This window comes from Saccoglossus kowalevskii, chromosome 21 (assembly GCF_978046115.1).
Source record: "Saccoglossus kowalevskii chromosome 21, keSacKowa6.1, whole genome shotgun sequence".
Taxonomy (NCBI): Eukaryota; Metazoa; Hemichordata; class Enteropneusta; family Harrimaniidae; genus Saccoglossus; species Saccoglossus kowalevskii.
The window spans coordinates 7,969,407-7,988,235 of record NC_140661.1 but is presented as its reverse complement, the minus strand read 5'-3'; the positions used below and the strand labels follow the sequence as shown (position 1 = coordinate 7,988,235).

Below are 18,829 nucleotides of genomic sequence, written 5' to 3'. Positions count from 1 at the left end.
TTGTTTACCTGAGATTTGCAAGAGTTTGAGCTGGCCAACATGTTAATTTTTTTCATATGGTTGATTACTGGCATATTGATTTCCCATTTTTGAGCCATATTTTCAACTTTCTTCGTCATTTTCATATAGCAATCTTGTCATATGTTAACATTGTCGTCTATGGAAATTCAATTAGTGGTATGAGCCCTGAACGTTCGATGCTGTAGGATATCCGCCATGTTCTCTTAGGTCAAATAAGTCAAATCGCTAATTAACCAAATCAAAAAGCTGGATGATGCCAACGTGTTCAAATTACCATAGCTTATTTAAATATGTTAATGTTATTGAACGCAGTGCGGAAGAGATTGATGTTGTAGTACGATCTTTTGGCTTGGATTTTGATGCAAAAACGGCATGATTTTTTTTAAATCAAAAAATTAGTTGTTTTAAAAAAAAAAATTGGGCATTTGAAAAATAATTTAACATTGTTCACAGTGATAACAGCTCATTGTCGAAACGAAGCTTACACGTTCACGCTAGTCACGATAAAAATCATACTCTTGAATAGACGTCAATGACTACGGTAAAACTTAGACTCTTTTTTAGCTGTCAGCTGTCCATTTTATTTTCTTAAATCCCATTTTATTTTTTAATCCAAGGGCGAATTTACGGCAGAATCTGGTCCCTCAAATAAGGGACACGTGAGCTTTGATTCTAACCGGATACATCGCACTGGGTCGGGGAGATAGTTTGCTAAACTTCCATGTATCTTTTGTCCAATGGGTACCTGTACTTCGAACATTCGCAAGTTTTCCTAGGTAGTGCGAGACAGCTTTGTCTTTTGACCTATTAGTTAGTCCCTGTTCGGATATCGTCCGAAAACGAGGACTTATGTTTTGCCCTGTGTGCGTCCGTGCGTTCGTCCGTGATCACCTGTATCTCGAACATGCATGGACCGATTAAGTTCAAACTTTACTCATACATCACACATTATATGGGACATATGCACATGCATTTTTTTCATGATCCGATTAACGTTAACCGAATAGCGGCCATTTTAAGGCCGAAAATCAATCAAAATCGTACATTTTCACCATTCCGGACCCGGATCTCAGTTATGCATGGACGGATTTTGTTCAAATTTGGTACATACATTAAACATAATAGGACCTTGATGCACGTCATTTTTTTTTTTGGATCAGGCTTGAAATGGCCGACTGGCGGCTATTTTGTTTTAAAGAATTCAGTTCTGAATCCGTATCTGAGACATGTCTTGATTGATCAAGTTCAAACTTCACACACACAAGGTACATCATGTCACAAATATGTATGTGCATTTGTTTCATGATCTCATTAACGATAGCCAAATGGCGGCCGCTTTAAGGCCGAAAATGCATTGAAATCGCACATTTTCACCATTCCGGACCCGGATCTCAGTTATGCATGGACGGATTTTGTTCAAATTTGGTACATACATGAAACATAATAGGACCTTGATGCACGTCATTTTTTTTTTCGGCTCAAGTTCGAAATGGCCGACTGGCGGGCATTTTGTTTTAAAGAATTCAGTTCTGGATCCGTATCCGAGACATGTCTGGATTGATCAAGTTCAAACTTCACACACACATGGTACATCATGTCACAAATAGATATGTGCATTTGTTTCATGATCCGCTTAACAATAGCTGAATGATGGCCATTTTAAGGCCGAAAATGCATCAAAATCACGTATTTTCACAATTCCGGAACCGGATCTCAGTCATGCATGCATGGATGGATTTTGTTCAGATTTAGTGCATATATTAAACATAATATAAGCTTGATGCATACCAATTTTTCTTCGGATCAAGTTCAAAATGGCCAACTGGCGGCCATTTTGTTTTAAAGAATTTAGTTTTCGATCCATATCTCGGACATGCCTGGACAGATCAAGTTCAAACTTCACATACACATCATACATTATATCATACATATGTCTATGCATTTGGGCCAATACTTTTAAGGTCAAAAATTCACAAAAATTGCACATTTTCACCATACCGGAACTGAATCTTAGTCATGCGTGGGCAAATTTAGTTTAAATTTTTTTTTGGATTGTGTTGAAAATGGCTGACTGGTGGCTATTTTGTTTTACTGAATGCAGTTCAGCATCCATATTGTTGCTGCTTTGAATGTATATGTCACTCAAATATGAACGGAACGGGAACGTGTCATTGATGTTTTGTTTTCCTTGTCATAATACTCACTGATTGATGACTTTGTTTTAATTTTGAGTTGTTTAGCCTACAACTCGGCCATGACCTTTGCTTTTACCGTGAAACGTAGGGAAGTTTACGTCAATTGACGGACATTGCATTTTTTAAAAACTAACGAAGCACACTGTCTATCATCCCCATTTTTTTCATTTGCTGATTTCTATTCTGAAAAATTCGACCGTCCGAAAATGCACCTTAATTTTGACTCTAAAAACACGCCACATTTCCAACGCCAATTATTTAAAACCGGTCGAAATTTTGGAGTTTTTACGGTACTAAGATGCTTAGGATGCGAAGACACAAATAATCATTCTAATGTTAGTTTCTGATGAAACAATTTGAAATACATGTAATGAACAGGATATAATAATTTGTGACTATGTATTATTGTATTTATTAATCTTGTATTAAATTTTTCAATAATACACTAATATTGGGTGGGTTATTGGAGTAACACTTTATTCGTTTTGAACCTGATTATTGATATCTCTATCTTTGTGGCATGTCTGATGCCAAGCCTTACACATGGCTATTTTTATTCTTCATTCTGGGTAAATGTTAGAAGTACAAATTTATTAATTACATGATTTTATCATGCATAATTTGCAGCCATCATTTTTGTCAGCATGGAGGTTGCTCAGCCAACTTTTGTATCATTCATTGGAACTGTATCATTTTCATATTTATTGTTTTTATATTAGTTTCAGTCTTGCATTTTATTGTAAAAATGATATCAACACTGTTGAAGAATGCAACAGTGAAGACAGTGAAGATGAAAGTGAAACATCAAGTGATAGCGAAAATGGCTGTGACAGTTATGACTATGCTAGAACAACCACAACTAGTACTATACAGCATCATACTAGCAAGGTTGAAATAAAAGAAGAGGTCATTAGTGATGAAGACAACAGTACACATGAGAAAGACAAACGTAACAATATCGTTGAAGAAGATGCCGGTGATGAAGACAACGGTAGACATGAGAAAGACAAACATAACAATATCATTGATGAAGATGCCGGTGATGAAGACAACGGTAGACATGAGAAAGACAAACATAACAATAACATTGATGAAGATGCCGGTGATGAAGACAACGGGACACATGAGAAAGACAAACATAACAAACTGGTCAACATCATTGATGAAGATGAGAGTGATGAATCTTCTTCACATAGTATCAGTATATTTGCAGAATCTCCAAGCACTCTGATTGGTAAGTTATTAGCTGAAAACTTTTATCATCAGTTATAATACACAAAGTGGTCAATAATGTTGATATTTTTGATTGAAAATATTGACTAATGAGTTCCAAATTTGAAAATGTAAGATGCTAAATAGTTCATAGCATTCTTTCTTCCCTATTAAATTCACAGAAAAGACTGTTCAATCAGGTGATATATCACCAGACACGGTGGGAACTTCAAGCCTTGAAACACCAGATAAGGTTTCATCAGCTAAATCACCAAGCACAGAAGAGACCCCTGAATCAAGTTATAATACAGTAGATATGATGAAAATTTCTAGATCAGCAACTTTTTCTGAGGCAAGGCTGAATACTGCAATGCCACCTGAAAATACTGAGCCATCATCCAATGCTGCTATCATTTGTGGATTTTGTAAAAATGGGGAAGACATCAAAAAGTATGGAAAACTAATTATGCATGAAAAAGATAGTGCACATTATCTATGTATGGTAAGTAATAATTATTATTATTCATTCTGTCTAAGGTGGGCATATTGGTTGCAGATTTGTACACCTGTACAACTTGCAATTTTCCTGGGAAAGTCAGTATCAATGCCATCAACTTCCCTCAGATGGTTGCATCAACCTCAAATAAGATTCATACAGATAATTTACAACGCTTTCTTTGTATAGTCACAATAAGGCCAGACATTTTTTATTCCTTGTGTCTTGAGTTTTTATAAGGCAATTTTTTTGATTTGTGTGATTCTCAAAGAATTGTAAGTGAGATCATTGATCGGAGAGAAGAAATAAAATAAAATTTTATTCCATGTATAATCTTGTTTCTCATCTGCGCGAGACTTCGATACTTTGATCATGATACTCCCACAAAAATGCAACTTGGGTTTGTTATGCGGCAGGCGGGAAAAAAATGAAGATAAAAATAAGTTTTTTTAGCAATTTTCTGCACTTACAAGTCAGCGAGCGCGAGAAATTACGCTGAAATTAAATTTTATTTTTATTTCATTTTTGACTCCTGTTCATTCGACGGGTTTGCCAAACAAGGGATAATATAAGTCTGGCCTAATGTTGTAATATGTAAAACAATTTAGCCATAGTATGTACCTAAAAATAAATTAGTCCAAAATGATATCATCAATTTATAGCGCCTATAAGGAAGTCGCCTGCTATATTTCAATGTTCTAGAGACTTTCCTAGGAAGTTTGTTAACTACCTGTGCAAATATTGTGTGTCCACTGTAAATTGACATTGATTTATGGCTGGCATTTGTGTGTAATGTATAACAGTAAAAGTAATATCCCTGCCCTGAGTTGATGACATTTTTATTCCTAGTGGCGAAACTGGAGAATAGAACAACAGGCAACTTTAGTCTTTCTTTTATACATGTATAAATGAGGAAGCAAATAAATAAATACTGTGGAATACTTTATTTTCACTGGAATTCATTTTCGCTGAAAAGGCTTTTTGGGCGTTTTGTATGGAATTTATTTTCACTGATTTTTGATGAGTTTAATGTGAAATATAGGAAAAAAAGTATATTCGCTGGATTTTATTTTCACAGAATCATCCCTTCAGTGAAAATAGCAAAAATAAAGTATTCTACAGTACTTTTTTTTATTCTGTTCACTCATTCATATATTTCCTACCAAATTTTATTTAGATATACAATGTATTATTTGTATTATCTTTAATAGAGCTTATTCTCACTTTTCGCTTTATACAAAAAGAAACTCAGTTATTAATTTATTATTTAAACATGCAAACATTTAATCCCAGTGAAGAAACTCAAGAAGAGAACAACAGGCAACTTTAGTCTTTTTTTAATACATACCCGGTACATGTATGAGGTAGCAATTAAATAAATAAATACTTTTTTTTATTTTGTACACTCATACTTATTTTTCCTACCAAATTTTATTTAGATACATGTATACAATGTATTATTGTATTGTTTGGAGCTTATCCTCACTTTTCACTTTATACAAAAAGAAAACTATTGATTAAGCTCCATTGAATACATGTATCTATTGTAATGTCTCTTGTCGTAAATGTAATTGTAATCTTATTATTTATATTACACTCTAATTTTATCTGATTGTTGTATCTTAACAGTTCAATTCTAGTGGTCTTGGATTAGAAGTATCTCCATACAGTGAAAAGTTTGTTAACTTTGGAGAAGGTTTTGATGCAAATAAAGTTAGACAAGAAATGAGGAGAGGAAGAAAATTGGTAAATACATCCATAAGCTTATTTCTACTGCATACATTACCATTATTCTGATGAACTCTTTCTTGTTGACAATATAGGCCCAATGTGATACAAAATGTGTTGAGTACATGGTCTGTACAGAATTCTCATACATGAATGCTATGAAACAACTGCCACACTTTAAGAGTATAATCATTTGTTTTTTGCTTGTATATTTTTTAGAGCACAAACGACAATATGATTTAATCTTGTTTCACCTATAAGAACCACTTTGAAGATTCAAATGCAATTTCATATTGGTATTATTTTCATTTTGGTAATTTGCATATTTAATCAATTTCAACTACTAGTACATTTAGTATGTTTGGTTGGTATCATAACAGTCAAATATCAGTTTGTGCATATTAATTAGATAATTTGCATAATACCATTGTTTGTTACCTTGCCCGTACCATCAAAGATGGAAGGGAAAGGTATATTAAGGGAAAAATTTTGTCCGTTGTTGTCGTCGGCGTCGGCGTCGGCGTCGTTAATAATTGTTATTGTGTGCATAATAACTTTACTAATTCTATTCCAAACTTTATCAAACTTGGTCACCTTATTCATCAGTATAAAGTCTTCCCTGAGTTTGAACAACAGATGTCCTGTATGAAAATATCATGCAAAAATTGAGAAAATCTGATAAAATATTTGGACTGTTTCTGCTTGACTGATCACTGGTGATACACATCAAAGGTCACTGATCTCAGTGGAAATATGCATTGTTGTATGTGTTCAATGAAGCAAATGATTTATCTTGTAATAATATCCTTGGTAATGTATCTCAGAATCCCATACTGGGTTTCAAAACCAACTCATGGAGAGATTGCACAGTCTGATACACATTTGCAAACCTACCAATAAAATCTTTACAGAAAACAAGATGTCAGAAAATCAATATAAGCACTCCTATGAACTGGGTGCCTAACTTTGATCAAGATCTGAAGCTAATAGAAAATCTGTTTAGTTCAAAGTTATCAAATCAAAAACAATACATAAAAAATACATTAAAAGCAAAACATTTCATCCACATTTTAAAAAGAAAATTATTCTAAAATATATGTATTCTGTATTTGACAAACAGTTCATTCGACAAATGAAAACTCACAGGAATATGTTTCAGCTATTAGAACAGAATGATAGAGTTTTTATAATACTAGTTTAAAAACGCACTTCAAAGATTGCAGTGTTTGAAGATGTAGATTCTCAGGAGGCAACAGTACTGTTGACTTCTCCCTCCACTGGACACCAACTATTTAAGTTGATTTGCATACAAAGCAGAGCTTGCAACATGATAGCTATTCATAAAGGGTGTTTTTTTTTACTTTTCATATAATACAGTAGTCACACAATGAGGCAGTTCATATTTGTCTCAGTGAATCATTAATTTTTGGCAGACACCTGTACAAAATACTTGGACTAAAGCCAGCTAAATTTTTCTGTTATCTTGCATGTTTTATGAATCTATTCACATCTAAATGCAGCACTTTGTTTTTGCAATGAGACATTTGTTTTTATTCTAAAATATCTGAATTACTTTGAATAAAGCTGGAAATTATGTTCCTTAGAATAATTAAACAAATAAGGCACCAATGTTTTTGTAAGATATTTACATCTTTTAAGGACATTCGGTAGACTGATTCCCCACTGTTGGTTCAACCCCAAAACTTGTTTGTATTCAAAATTAATTATGACAATGCATATTTATATTGAAACAAACTATGATAAAGGGAATTATATTATATAACAAAGGGCAAGGTCACCAGAGTTCAACTATGTTTAATCTTTATATTATAATTTGATTTGAACAATATATATTTATATTTTGTATTTGAATATCTGACACTAGTTTGGAAATACATGTACCCCCGGTATTCTGAGTATTATTTAAGTGCCGGTAATTTTAATATAATATAGTTTGGTTTGGTCTAATAAATTTAACCATAGTTTTGAATGAATGTATACAGCAGCATAAACAAGACTTGTTGTATGTTTGTTGTCAAAACAATATTGAATGCACTTGAGGAACAGGAACATACTTTAGCATCTATTTCAAAAAAAAAATTTGTCACTAACTAGTTCATGCAATTGCTTGTGCTTGTGGTACATCTACCTATCATAATGGAATTTTTGCACAAATTAATTTAACTGTCCTCATGTCAACCAGCCCAGTTGACATGATTATCTACAGTCATTAGTTACTAGGGTATTCAAATCATGAGTGACTTCCACTATGCTACTAATGATTACTTGTGTTATGATGACTGTAGGCAAGGCTTATATACTTTATCCACGTTTTCTGAAATCGGGGAACACCACTTGAATTGTCTAACTTGCTGCATATTTGTTTCATTCATCAGAGATGCAGATATAAAGAATGTGGGAAAACAGGTGCTACAGTTGGATGTGAAGTAAAACATTGTAAAGCTACATATCATTATCATTGTGCTAAATTGGATAATGGTCATTATAAATTTATTCGTGATGCCCCAAATCTACAGTAAGTCATACAAAGCTACTTGTAAAAAACAGAATTTGTTTTGAGGAATACTGTACTAAATTTGAAACAAGAGTTTCACTTCAGAACTAACAACATCCAGCCATTGAAAAGGAAGGCATACCAAATCTACTATAGACACCTGTAGAAATGTGAAACCTGAAATTGTGGTCAATGCTCATACATTTTAGATAAGCTACACATCATGGAATGCCTAAAATATTATTTATAAGTGATATCATTTCTTATAACATATTTTTGAAAAATCTTTCAGTTATTGCAAGGCACGCATAAACCATTAACACCTTTGGAAACAATGATGTTTGAATGCAAAATCGAAATCAATATTTCCATTATTCATATTCATACTAATTTTGTTATTCTTTCTTACTATACATTAATAGAAACATGTTTGTAGTCTTTAAGATGTAATAAACTTGTTATATAACAATATTTATGATATACAAAAAACACACTGGTTAAAATTTTTGAATTTTATTTTATGCTTTGTTTTTCACAGATACAGAAGGACATTGTTTTGTAAGAACCATTGCTGTGAAAGTGAAGATGAAAGTGAACTAGACAGTTCTATGTCATTAAGTCAACACTCCCTTACACAGCAACAGGAACATGTGCCTTGGGAACAAAGTTACAAACAGCAATATGATGAGCCACAACTGCTGAACTGTGATCCGCTACCAGATCAGGGGTCACTACTACCTGACCATGGCTCACAACTAACTGAATATGAGTCAGATCTAAAACAGCTCAAATCACAACTACCAGACGATGAGATTCTACTGAACAATAAGGCACAATCAAAAGACTCTGTGCCACAACTGTCAGACCATCACCTACATTTACTGAACCACGAATCAAATTTACCAGACCATGAGCCACAACTATCAGACAATGCCCTACAATCACTGGACGATGAATCAGAACTACGAGACAATGAGCTGCAACTAAAAACACATGGCCTACAAGTACTAAACCATGGCTACAACTACAGCAGCATGGGCCATATACATAAAGAGGATATTATATGCAAAACTGAGTTGTATGAATGGTCAAGTGGAACTGTTATGGATACAACAAAAGTCACTCATACCTCTTGTAACACAGCATACAAACAAAAAGAGTTAGTCACGATAAAAAATTGGATTGATATAACAACCTTAAATGATTATTCTGTAGAAATCCATCCTAAACTTGATACAATCTTTTGTAGCAGTACTATAGTATTAAAACTTGCTGTAGAATTGAAACCAGTCATGTCAAGAAACGAAAATATAGTACTATGCCTTGTACCTAATGAAAATATCATAAAACTAGAATCTTACTTTAAAGTAATTGATGAACAGATTATAAGCAAAAGACTTGGGACAGTAAATCAATTGATATGTGTCTTCAGTGTCAATGGGCTTCCTGATAAAACTGTGCATGGAATTCTGAATACAGTGTTTCCAAAGACAAGTGCCTTTCATCCTGTGAAATTGTACAGTCATGATAATCCATCTCATGGTTGTGTTACTTGTATTGCTGCTTACATAAGCAAAGAACCAAAGACTAGGCCTGTGTTGTGTGCTGATTCAAGCAAAGAACCAAAGACTAGTCATCTGACATGTGCTGATTCAAGCAAAGAACCAAAGTGTACCCCTGTTACATGTTTGGTGTCTGAAGTCATGTCAGTTGTTACCAAAGACAAAGAAGGTGTTGTTTTATTGTATTCCTCTTCTACTTACTTAGCTTACTAGTATTCCAAATTGGTATTCTTCTAACTAATAGAAATGGACCACATTTATTTTGCTCTCAGATCATTCCTATTGCTATATTGAGTGAATTATTTGATTATCTAAATTTATGCGAATTGCAGCAAATATGTAGTGAACTTTCGACTACTCGTTTTATTGACTCCCAAGTGCGAAGCACAAAATGGGAGTCTTTGCAGTTAGTGTGTCTGTATGTGTGTGTGTGTGGGTGTGGGTGTACTTGGATTGCTATATGTTGCGAGGACAAAAATACAGATATATAGCTACTTCCGAGGACATACACACCTTCCGAGGACCTTTTTCATAGTCCTCGGAAAACATAATTTATATTAATAGTTAATTCGATTATTAATACGTTTTGCGTAGCTTAGGTTTAGTATCGGGGGAAGGTATGGTTCACGTTATATTAATATTAATATAATTATACCATACCTTACCCCGATACTAAACCTAAGCTTCGCAAACATTTCTATGTTCAGTCACGGGATATTCAACTCTTGTTTAATTAAACTTAATTAAAATGCAATTCTCCATTGTATTGCATTGTAATTGAGTTTAATTAAACTCCAATTAAAACGCAACCCTATATAGGAACGCGTTTTAATCGAGTTCATATCGCAACTATATTAAAAGTTAATTCAACTATATTAAAAGTTAATCCAATGGAGTCCTCGGAACATATTGCAATACAAGTATGTGTGTGTGTGTGTATGTGTGTATATGTGTGTCTGACTGTTCCACTGATATCTAAAGAACCACTCATTGGATTTTGATGAAACTTGGTACATAGATGCTCTGAACTAATGCTAGGTTTTGATTAGGTTTTGGTTAAAATCCATGCGCGTTAATTATCTAATTTGCATGATAATTAGCTAATTTTTAGCTGTTCTATGACTGTTCCACTGATATCTAAAGTACCACTCATTGGATTTTGATGAAACTTGGTACATAGATGCTCTGAACATATGCGCAGATTTGATTAATTTTTGGTAAAAATCCGTGCATATTATTTACCTAATTTGCATGATAATTAGCTATTTTTTAGTGGTTCCATGACTGTTCCACTGATATCTAAACAACCACTCATTGGATTTTGATGAAACTCGGTACATAGATTTTCTGAACTAATGCTAGGTTTTGATTAGTTTTTGGTAATAATCCGTGGATACTAATTACCTAATTTGCATAATGATTAGTCAATTTTCGGATTTTCCACTGATATCTCAAGTACTAATCATCACATTTCAATGAAACTTGGTACATAGATGTCATATGACACTGCACAGACCTGATAGATTTTATGGTAATATCAGTACATATAATTACCTAATTTGCATAATTAATTAATTTTCAGCTTTTGATATAAGTAGTGAGCATTACATTTCAATGAAACTTGGTACTTACATACTCAAGGACTATGCAGAGATTGATTGTTTCGGATAAATATTTGTGCATATTAATCACCTAATTTGCATAATTAGTTAATTTTCAGCTTTTCCACGGGTATCTCAAGTACTAATCATCGCATTTCAATGAAACTTGGTACATAGATCCTTTAGGACTATGCAGAGACCTGATATATTAATTACCTAATTTGCATAATTAATTTTCAGCTTTTCTACTGATATCTAAAGTACTAATCATCACATTTCAATGAATCTAAAATTATGCAGAGACCCAATTAGTTTTTGGTCAATATTTGTGCATATTAATCACCTAATTTGCATAATTAACCAATTTCCAACTTTCACACTGATATCTCAGGTACTACTGGTAATCGTCACATATCAATGAATGTTTATACATGGATGCTGTAGGACAATAGACAGACCTGGATAATTGTGGGTTAAAATCTGTACATATTAATTACCCAATTTGCATAATTAACCAATTTTAAGCTTTCACACTGATATCTAAAGTACTAATTTCCATTTTAATGAAACTTAGTACAAAGATGCTCTAGGACAATGTACAAACCTAATTAGTTTGGGGTAAAACTCTGTTCATATTATTTCCCCAATTAGCATAATAATTCATAATTTTTTGGTTCTAATCACATTTCAATTAAACTTGGTACATAGAGTTTTTGTTACATTGCGCAGACCTCATTAGTTTTACAATCAAATCTGTTCATGTTAATTTTCTGATTTGCATAATTAGTTTTCAGCTAAGTAATTTCAAATTATATTTAATGTGTCTCCATTACTCTCAGCACATGGGAGTTCTTTCTAAGCTTTCTTTGATTTAATTTGTTAAACGCAATCCGAAAACAGTGATTTGTGTTTTGACCTCCGTGTGTGCATCCGTCCGTTCATCTCCACCTGTATCACTGACATACCTGGTTTAATCACATTTAAACTTCACGAATACATCAAATATTTTGGACCACATATGCATGTCTATTCATTTTGTGATTTGATTTAAGATGGCCAAACAGCTGCCATTTTAATGTTGAAAATTTGTCAAAATCAAACCATTTCTGCCATTCTGAAATTATGTTCACACTGAATGTTTTCCAGATCGAATTCATAATGGCTACCTGGTGGCCATTTTGTTTTAACAAATTTAGTTTCGACATTCCCTGACCATACATTTTTAAAACTGTAGGTATACGTTACGTATTATGATGCACATACATTAACAGTTTAATTGAAGATGGCTGAATGACAGTCATTTTAATGTACACAATTCATCTAATTCCAAAACATGGAACAATGTGGGACCCTGATGCGTGCATGTTTGTTCAGATTGGATTCAAAATGACTGACTGGCTTTATCATGTGCATTATATCCTGACTGACTATGTTCAAACTTTACATATACATTATGTAGCATGTGTGCATATATATTTATTCATTTGTTTAACTGGTTCAAGATGTTAAAATTCATTAAAATCAAGCATGTCTGCAATTATGGACCTTGGTCATGCATTTTGTTCAAACTTGGTAAGCACATTGAACTTTATGGGACCTTAATGTAGGTCACTATGTTTGTCAGATCGAACTCAAATGGCCAACTGGTGGCCATGTTGCTATGGAGTGACTCCTTATATTCAATCGTTATATATTCATTTACCCCACAGGGACTATGTAATGCAATTAAAATATGACCTATTTTGACCATAAACATACTTCATGTAAGTAAGTGCATGTGTTGCCAATGTTCTAATGCACAAATGTTTCGAAATCCTGTGGCTTGTAGTAATTAAAAGCAGAAGCAAATTGGGTAACAGCACTGTGCAAATTTAATATTTTGCATGATAATCCCAAAACCCAAATTTATTTAGAAATTATCTCAAATTGCAGAAGAGTATTCCTAATGTTAGAGCCAGACCTGTTGATTCATGAATGACTATAATTAATGCTTAGTGACAATATCCGACATCATTTCTGTAAGTAAAAGTAAGTGATTAACCTTTTTATATCACACAGGTAAGCGCCCACAAAGAACACCACATAAAACTGCTACATCCGATAATATTCATATGGTTCCAACAAGGCTATGTGAAAGACAATGTAAGGCTAAATCATTGAGTCAGACAGTTCGCACAGGACTACGTAGAAGAGCTTGTGATACTACTACTAACAATGATAAATCAAGACTTAATAAAACTCCAGCACATGCAAGCTTTCCAAAAAAGAGAAAAGTTGTTCAACCAAGACCAGATATTAAGGATACTAAATTTACTTCAGTTACTTCTCTCAGCAAGCAGATGGTTGATACTTCTCTCAGCAAGCAGAAGGTTGATACTTCTCTCAGCAAGATGAAGGTTGTTACTCCTCTCAGCAAGCAGAAGGTTGTTACTCCTCTGAGCAAGCAGAAGGTTGATACTTCCACCAGCAAGCTGAAGGTTGATACTCCTCTCAGCAAGCAGAAGGTTGATACTTCCCCCAGCAAGTTGAAGGTTGATACTTCCCCCAGCAAGCAGAAGGTTGTTACTCCTCTCAGCAAGCAGAAGGTTGATACTTCCCCCAGCAAGCAGAAGGTTGATACTTCCCCCAGCAAGCAGAAGGTTGATACTTCTCTCAGCAAGCAGAAGATTGATACTTCCCCCAGCAAGCAGAAGGTTGTTACTTCTCTGAGCAAGCAGAAGGTTGATACTTCCCCCAGCAAGCAGAAGGTTGATACTTCCCCCAGCAAGCAGAAGGTTGATACTTCCCCCAGCAAGCAGAAGGTTATTTCTCCTCTGAGCAAGCAGAAGTTTGTTACTCCTCCCAGTAAGAAGAAGGTTGTTACTCCTCTGAGCAAGCAGAAGATTGATACTTCCCCCAGCAAGCAGAAGGTTGTTACTCCTCTGAGCAAGCAGAAGGTTGATACTTCCCCCAGCAAGCAGAAGGTTGATACTTCCCCCAGCAAGCAGAAGGTTGATACTTCCCCCAGCAAGCAGAAGGTTGATACTTCCCCCAGCAAGCAGAAGGTTATTTCTCCTCTGAGCAAGCAGAAGTTTGTTACTCCTCCCAGTAAGAAGAAGGTTGTTACTTCTCTCAGCAAGCAGAAAGTTGATTCTCATCTCAGTAAGCAGAAGATTGATTCTCATTTCGGCAAGAGGAAGATTATTACTGAATCCAGTGGACAACCAAGCAAAAGACTTAAGACAGATATTAGTCACAATGATTCTGGAACTCCAGTCAGGAAAAGAAAAAATAGGAAAGTGTTATATACATGGGATGAAAAACTATTTAATCCAGGTATGTAAAGTGAAATCTTTCTAAACTAATGATGAAAATATCTAGGAAAATTATTATGAAAGTTATTATGAAAACAGTTTTTCAAATTTTATTTATATTTTTTCAAAAATTTTGATCAACTTGTAGCCAATCTGAGATTATGTTAATTTTATCCAACATTTAAGCAAAAAAATACATAAAAACAGAAAACTTGTTGCACCAGATTGAAGAATAAAATGATAATGATACTATCATTAATAATCCACGCAGAATAATAATCATGACACTTCTTTATGTTTTTTTTAGATATAAAGATATGATGCTTTAATCAAGGATTGAATACATCAGGATTGGGTCACAGAACTATTTAGGTCCCACTAAAAAACACAGACCAGATATCCTCCTAATTTCACCACATTTAGGCAGCACTACGCCATTGCTAACAAGAATAGAAAACATATCTACCATCATATGTATATTTCATATCGGTTAAATAATATATTTGTAGTTTTAATTTCATTACCCACAAAGATTGATACATGTATGTATTATATATTACATATTTTACTGAAAGGTTTCTGTGAATCCTAAAGCAGAAACAATTTATGACAGTACAATTCAAACCAGCAATACTTTTATTTCCAGATATTGGTTACAGTGCCCTACCAATCAACATTACTGAGACCACTCATTGGAACATGAATGTTGCACTATTTATACATTTAAAGGTATAATTTGCAATCAATAAACACTGTATGCATTGTTAGGCTAAAAATATCTACAGTTGTTCCTGAACTGAATAATAGGACCACCAATAAACCATGATTTTTCAGTCATGGTTTCGGGGTGGCTGAAGAAAAAGCTGGAAAACTTTTTAGTAAATGATATAATTTAAGATGTATGTACGAAGTTCTAAATTGAGTCTCTGTTCATCTCCACACTATGCATAAGTGTTAATTTATGCATTCACCAGAACCTTCCACTTGAGTGAGTCTCCTGGGTGTCTATGTTTTTTTTTATTTTATTTTTTTTATTCCTCTTCAGATTACAGCTTTAAAAATATATGTTCTTGTTTTAAAGAATATCATTATTTTTCTTTTCTTATATTTTCTGACAAATTTAAGGTTGGTTTTTGATATTTACAGCAAATATTTAGCTGTAGTTTAAAATAGTGAACTATTTTGTAGAGTAGCGTATTGAACTTGTTTTAAGTCAAAAGTCGACATATGTTTTTATTACAAGATTATTCAGTGTTATGACTGTGTTTTTCTCATTTTTAATATTTCTTTGTTAACAATTTACAATAATGTTTGATTATTTTTTAAGCATATTTATATAATAAATGATAAAACATTATACATATTGTATTTGTTCAGTTCCTTTTATAACTTCAGGGACACTGTGTACCTTTCAAATAACATTGATAAAAGAAAAGATTTGCAGGTGTATACTTTTCTTTCATCAAACAATTGGATGGGTCAAAAATAAATTCGTCTTTGCATATTGCTTTGGTGGCCAATCAAAACTAGAAATAACATTCCCAGTCATTATGTTAATTCATATATTTTATATTGTCAATTAATAAAGAAGAATCTACAATAAATGGTTAATGACAGAACCAGGTGTATTAGAGCCAAAAAGTAATTTACATGTCTTCAAGAAAAGTGAGCTGTGGTCCACTTTTTCTATGTTAAAGCGCGGTAGTCGTCGCGCCACGCATGTGCGAGATATATGGGCCTCATCAAATAAACAAAGATGGCGACTTTGACTGTAGCGAAGATCAGCGAGTACAAACTGAGACGACGATTCCAAGATTTAATTAGGTACTTTTTATATGATTGAAAGGTATCGAAGGAGTCACCGGCGGTATTCGGTGCAAGTCGCGCCCAGGTCAAACACCATACTTATGATTTCCATTTGAAGAGCACATTGAATTGTGGGAAAATCAATTTTTATCAACACAAATGTCGCACATGCGCAGCGCGACGACTACCATGTTTTAATCAGGCTTGTCTGTTAGACATCCATGGTTTACATCGTTCAATCGACACTGATACTTTCTGTGCATTATATTTTTTCACATGCACATGTCTGCCAACAAAACATGTTCGAATGTTAAAGCACCCAGTTCTCTAAAAATACTTTTAGTTTGGAAGGCAGAAGATTATTTCACTTTAAAAACTCTGTACATGTAATAATTACTCTCTATAAATTGGAAAATGTATACTCTATATAGTAGGTAGGTTGTCGTTCTAATTGAATTAGTAAGGCAAAAATATTTGATTACGACTCTGAATGATATATCGAGAGTACATACTCGTTATTTCCTGATCATCTGACATTGTCTATTGGTCGTATACCCCCGAGTCCATGATTTGACCAAGTGTTGTTATGTATTGTCTATGTATTTTGTTTGTGTTTTTTGTGTTTACGAAATCGTATTTTCTCGTACGCGGCTTTCTCATACACAGTCGGAAAGTCCAAGATTAGAAAAGCAACTGTTATCCAATCTAGGATAAATACGCCGAAGTGGATTTATTAATGTTTGACTTCTGTAAAAACGTAAATACGAACAATTATATCGCGGGCTACGTTCTGCAAGGTAATGTATTTTTTTAGTTATGCACCACTTCCCTCTAATAGACATACAGTTGTAGACTTATGGAAATCTTGAATAAGGCCATAATATATTACGATATCAGTGGCTGTCGTTCACTGCGAGATCTTGCGTATTACGTGAATGGCGCGGACCCGAGCATTTGCCACAAAAATCGAATTATTTGAATTTCTGTTTTCATAGCTCAATTTCGAAATTCCGATTTTTGGGATATCCTTACTTCATGAAAACTGATCACTTTCGCGTTTGACGAATCCCTTTTGTTTATTCTGTTTTTACGTTCGATTTCACGCTTAATGCGGGATCTCACAGACACGGGAAATGGTAAATTGGTTAGAAATGCGTACAACAGACGCGTACGTGCAATAGGATCTTCATCACCGCTGTATATAAATATTTTAGTTCCATAGCATCTTATCATAATCAGTTTTCTGAGATTTATAGATGGAAGATCAGTTAGACTACAATTAAAATACTAATAAACTGATGTACGCTCCGCAAATAATAACACACACATCTGGTCAATATTTTTATTAATTTATTAATATAGGTGTTTCTGCCGGTTAGCCGCCGACATTGAACATTAGCAAAAAAGTACAAACTATGTGGCAATAACAGTCCTACATAAAATTATGAATTTTATGTGCAAAATTGGTTGGCTTTCTTTAATTGCCTTAAAGGGTGATGGTCGTTACGCCGCGTCCTGTTCGATATGAACCCATAGCGACGTACACAGCGCGTGTAATTTGATTGTTTACATGAATTTTGAACACGCGCTGCGTGACGACCGCCACCCTTTAAAATCTGACGGAAAGACTGATATGTACGCTAACAATTAAATATCAAAGTAGACACACTGACAATTGAAATACCTTGATATGTAGCAGGCAGAAAAGCACCGTTTTCGGGGCTACCAATTATCTAACATGTTATTACGTGAGATATTGTCTCATCGCCATGGTAACTAACTACGTCTCGATACATTCATATGACTGGACCCCATTATGTTAGCTTTAAGTAAATATGTATACACCGCATAATGATATGCCAATATATGTGTCACTGTATATTTATGGAATATTATACCCCTAAAACAACAGAGTTCCATGCGATAAACCACATGCCCCCCCCCCCCCTGATTGCAGGTTGTATCAAATATTTCAACTTCTGAAAATATGCTGTTATTTGATTTTTAGAAGCAAAGATGATGTTTGCATGGAAATAAATGATTATTCTAGGACTGGCAGTACCAGCATTCACATTTTATTCAAATTTATTGGATAAATAAATGATTTGGGGGTAATTTATATTTAAATAATATGTTTATCTTGAAGATGCAATATTGACAGAAATATGTATATTTTAAATATTTTGTCACAGTGTGTAATACGGTATGTCGAGAATCAAAGTTGGTTGCGATTTATTTTAAGATAATGTACGTTTTAATGCGAAAAATGTCTCATTCGATAAAATGATGCAAAATGCATAGGCATGTGCGGCGAATGTTACTGCTCGTGCTAAAACATCAACGCGCATGCGTATTAGACAATTTAATTGATTCATCGAACGAAAACACATCTGTGTGATA

The 18,829-nt window shown here is 33.9% G+C and overlaps 1 protein-coding gene across 1 annotated transcript in view; it reads left to right on the top strand.

The window, feature by feature from the left end:
- The window catches only part of LOC102808824 (uncharacterized), a 53,079-nt gene extending 37,148 nt beyond the window's left edge, over positions 1-15,931 (top strand). Inside the window, exons 5-11 of the mRNA XM_085495431.1 lie at positions 2,936-3,450; positions 3,611-3,930; positions 5,554-5,670; positions 8,049-8,188; positions 8,706-9,898; positions 13,389-14,645; positions 14,931-15,931. Of these exons, the coding sequence (XP_085351557.1) occupies positions 2,936-3,450; positions 3,611-3,930; positions 5,554-5,670; positions 8,049-8,188; positions 8,706-9,898; positions 13,389-14,645; positions 14,931-14,944 (3,556 nt within the window). The 3' untranslated portion in view covers positions 14,945-15,931. The remainder of the gene's footprint in view (positions 1-2,935; positions 3,451-3,610; positions 3,931-5,553; positions 5,671-8,048; positions 8,189-8,705; positions 9,899-13,388; positions 14,646-14,930) is intronic.
- The last annotated feature ends 2,898 nt before the right edge of the window (positions 15,932-18,829 follow it).